Below are 4444 nucleotides of genomic sequence, written 5' to 3' on the forward strand. Positions count from 1 at the left end.
GCCTAATCTCATTAGAGTAATTTTTTTTAAGGATGTTTGAATTATGTTTGTAGTTTCTTATTTCAGGTGTTCTTGTATGTGAAATCTACGATCTAGCCACTTACTAGTGACTAGATCAGGGAAAGTCAGGGGATATGAGAATATTCAGGCTTGCTTCTTTTCTTTTTTTGTCCCCTTTTCTTTTCTTTTCTTTTTAAACTTAAGGTGCCTTTTTGGGTCAATTTCATGCAAAAAAGAGTAACTCAGTAAAATAAAGTTTAAACAGAAGAAAGTGACTGGTTGTATCAGAAACGATTTAGAATTTAAAAAAGGGACTTGGGCTCTGTGAATGTAGTCATGTGTGACCTTTTTTCACAGAGTGTACAGAGCTGACTGGATGATGGTACCGGTAGCTGGAGCCTACTGACTGGAGGGGTGGGCTCACAACATCAGATTTTGTGGTCCCCGTCCTGGATTTAGGGGTGTCTGGGCTAACAGGATAGGTTATGCCCTGTTTAAGCTTCTTCCAGCCGAGGTGGTAGAGCTCCAGCACGTTGAGAAGGAGGGACAGGCCGGCCACGGCCAGCATGAAGATGATGAAGATGGTCTTCTCCGTGGGCCTGGAGATGAAGCAGTCCACGGTGTTGGGGCAGGGCGACCGGTCACATCGGTAGAGAGGCTTCAGCTGAAAGCCATACAGGTAGTACTGACCAACGATGAAGCCCACCTCAAACAGTGTTTTAAAGACGATGCTGAAGATGTAGGTCCCGAGCAAGGCCCCGGAAATGCGGACCTTGCCCCGGTCATCCCGTACTGGGGGCCTGTCCTGGCCATGGTCACTGTCTCCCTTCAGCTGCTCTTCCCTCTCTTTCTTCTTCTGTTCCCTGGGCACGATATACAGCACGTGCCCCAGGTAGATGAGGGTGGGCGTGGACACGAAGATTATCTGGAGCACCCAGAAGCGGGTGTGGGAGATGGGGAAGGCCTTGTCATAGCAGACGTTCTCGCAGCCCGGCTGCTGCGTGTTGCAGGTGAAGTCTGACTGCTCGTTTTCCCACACCTCCTCCACACCAGCCCCCAGCAACAGGATTCTGAAGATGAACAGGACTGTCAGCCAGACCTTGCCAATGACCGTGGAGTGCTCCTGTGCGGCATCCAATAGTCTCTCCAGAAGGCTCCAGTTGCCCATTGCTCAGACTGCCAGCCTGTAAGAGGACACGCTTGTTAATACAGGTGAGATAGGTGAGGTGTAGTGGAACAGCCCAAAGGGGCCGGTGTCCTTCTGCTTGGGGGTTAAAAGAGTGTCATTGGGTTGCTGTTGTCCCACTTCCCACATGGACTGTGTTGCAGAATTACCCGCGGGCATGCGTGTCTATGTGTCTTCATGACACTGCTGCATGTGTGCACATGTACATGTGTGGGTGTGCATGTGTGTATGTTTGCTTGTATATGTGTGCCCAGGAAGAACTATGTGCATGCTCACATACATGTGTGTAAATGCGTTCCTATGTATTAGGAAATGTGTGTGCATGTCCATGTCCATGTGTGTATAGCTGTGCATGTGTGCATGTACATTTCTGGCTGCTTGTCTGTACATGTGTGTATGAATATATGTGTGCCTGTAGGTTTTTGATATGTGTATGCCTCTCTGTTTACATGTGCATGTGCACATGGGCAAGCCTACATGTGTGGGTGTTTTTACACATGTGTTTTGTACATGTATGCAGCTGTACATGCTTCTGTGTATACATGTGTGGACGTACTTACTTGAATGCACATGTGCCATGTACTTTTGTTTTGTGTAAATGTGTGTGCACATGCATACACGATGTACTTGCATACATGCACTTAAACAGGTACCTTATGTGTGTATGTGTGTGTACAAATTCATGTGTGTCTGCATATGTGCACATGAACATGTGAGTGCATGTTGTAAAGGGTGCATGCATATGTGTTTGTGTGCATGTGGTCCTGTACATATGTTCCCTTATGTATTATACATACGTGTGTACATTAATCGGTGTATATGTATGCATACATATGCGCACAGGTTCATGTGTACGTATATATGTATCCATACATGTGCACCTACATGTGAATGCACATTTGTGTATATGTTTGTACATGTATCTGTCTGTACGTCTGTATATGTGTATTGTGTACATGTGTATGTGCACGTGTGTAACATGTGCATCTGTACATGCATGTGCACATGTATGTGTGTGCATGTGTTTATTTGTACATGTGTGCATGTGTATGTGTGTACATGTGTATCTTTATCATGATTGTGTGTGCATGTGTGTACATGTATATGTGGTATGTGTATATGTGTATGTGTATATGTGTGGGTACATGTGTATTTGTGTGCATGTGTATTGTGTATGCCTGTACATGTATGTGTGTACATGTACCTCAGTGTATGTGTATATGTATACATGTGTACACATATTTGTGTGTACATGTATATATATGTACATGTACATATATGCGTTGAATGTACCTCTCTGTGTGTCTGTACTTGTCTCCCACTACCATGTCCCACACATGGTTAAGCCAAGGTCTACCCATGGGTATGGCAGTGAGATTCATTACCCTACGCAATGTGACAAACGAGACAAGCACAGGTCACTTAACTACCTTCAAAGGAGAAGAAATGAGACCAAAGAAGAGAGTTGACCTGCCTAAGGGACACGGACCTCTCCTGGCCTCCAAAGGCCGTCCTGCTCTCTTCCAGGCACTGTGTCTCCAGGAGATCTGGGGCTGCGTGTGCTGTGGGCCAGTCCCCATTCTCACCCTTCCTGTTCATGTGAGATTAGAGCAGCTTTCTCCCCAGTTGCCGCCACGCCCATGCCACCGTCACACCTCTGCCATTGTAACCTGGTACCTCCTCCATCACTGACTTTCTCTTTCACTTGACACATGTGACATAAATGTTTCATTCTCCACACGTCCCCGGGTAGGAGCCCGAGTCTCCACCTGTAAGGTGGGGACGATGGTCATCCTCAGTGGACTGCCTCTCAGATGGAGGGAGATAAGACCCGTGGGCCCTCTTTGTGAGGTGACAGTGCTCCTAGGACACAGGGGACCAAAACCACAAGATGTCTCCATGTCACCTCTTACCAAACGGGCCAGATGCTCTAAACAGGAACTAAAGACAAAGCGCCGTGCTCAGGGCCAGTCTGTGCAGTAAGGAAAGTGGGCTCCAAGTCTGTTTGGGCACCTGAGACCTGTAGACAAACCTGAGCCTTCACGTGTGCCACCAGCCTCCGTGCCCCACACCGTGAGTGGCATTGGCTCTACTTTGCATGACCTTAGAAGGTAACAGGTTTTCTTTTAGAAACTTAATGACAGATCATGAAACAACCCACCCTCCCGTGAAGGACATCGGATGTCAGGGCACCATTCTGGTCACATCCTGCTTCTCCTCCAAGCTATCCATTCTGACTCTTTCCTGACCCACAGCCCTCCCGCTGGGCTCAGAGGGACGCCCATCAGCCCCAGACTGTCATGAGGCCCCTGACTCTGCCCTGCGCCCTACCCCCTCCCTCCAGTCTGCTGGAGGTCTGCGTCTGGGACACAGGACGAAAGCCATGCCCAGTGTGCACCTCCCCTCAGGACCTGGTCCAGCAGGCTGGGCGGACCACGCCTCCTGTCGTCCCTGAAACTCTGCCCTTAGGCCTTTGCACGTGCTGTGTCCTCCCCTTAGTTATGGTCTCTGTCTTGAGATCGACTTGTGCAGATGGGAAAATGCAGGAGGATTGGGAGCTAGGTGAGGGCACAGGGACTTCGGAGAAGAAGGGTGTTCATATTAGAAGTTGTAGCCAGGGAGGGGTGGCATTTGAGCTGGGCTCAGGAGATGTGGCTTTGGGGAGATGAAAGGGAGAAAGGAGAGCATTTTAAGAACAGAACAGCCTTTCCATGGCAGGGGGAATACGACTGACCTGGGGAGACTGAAAGCGGGAGGTGGGTTAGAAAGCAGTGAATTTAATGGCTGCTCGGGCCCACAGAGCTGGGCTGTGGCCACGTGTACACACAGTAGGCATTCGGCCAGCACTGGTGGTGCACGTGAGCGAAAGGACTAGAGAGCCTCTGACCCCCTAGAGGGAGAGATGCTCAAAGTGTTGTTCAAGAAGGAAGGGGCCCGTCTACACCCACGGGGACTCAGGAAGGGTGGGGAGACCCGGGGCTGAGTGTTGAAGGCCTGGCTGGATTAAGGGCAGGGGGCGACAGAAAAGAGGAGGGACACACAGGAGACACATTCTCATGACAAAAATAAAGCAGCGTGTAGTGACCAGAACCAGAGATGGGGGTGGGAGGGAGGGAGGAGGAGGGAGAGAGACACTCACAGAGAGAGACAGAGAGAAGAATAAAAGAGGAGTCTTCTGTGGCTGGGCCTGGTGAATAGAAAAGTTAGGGGGCGGTTTAAAGAGAAGCACATTGGGGGAGGGGTGTTACTTTGAGATTG

General features: G+C 49.4%; 1 protein-coding gene across 1 annotated transcript; it reads right to left on the minus strand.

Moving 5' to 3' along the window:
• Positions 1–283: 283 nt before the first annotated feature.
• Positions 284–1168, minus strand: LOC117021518 (gap junction alpha-3 protein-like). The gene has a single exon (XM_033104739.1). The coding sequence runs from the start codon at positions 1166–1168 to the stop codon at positions 335–337; it is 834 nt and encodes a 277-aa protein (XP_032960630.1). The 3' UTR covers positions 284–334.
• Positions 1169–4444: the final 3276 nt, after the last annotated feature.

The sequence above is a fragment of the Rhinolophus ferrumequinum genome, chromosome 4 (genome assembly GCF_004115265.2).
Source record: "Rhinolophus ferrumequinum isolate MPI-CBG mRhiFer1 chromosome 4, mRhiFer1_v1.p, whole genome shotgun sequence".
Taxonomy (NCBI): Eukaryota; Metazoa; Chordata; class Mammalia; order Chiroptera; family Rhinolophidae; genus Rhinolophus; species Rhinolophus ferrumequinum.

Coding starts and splice junctions, on each gene's coding strand:
- LOC117021518 (XM_033104739.1), bottom strand. CDS start 1,168: ATGGGCAACTGGAGCCTTCTGGAGAGACTATTGGATGCCGCACAGGAG.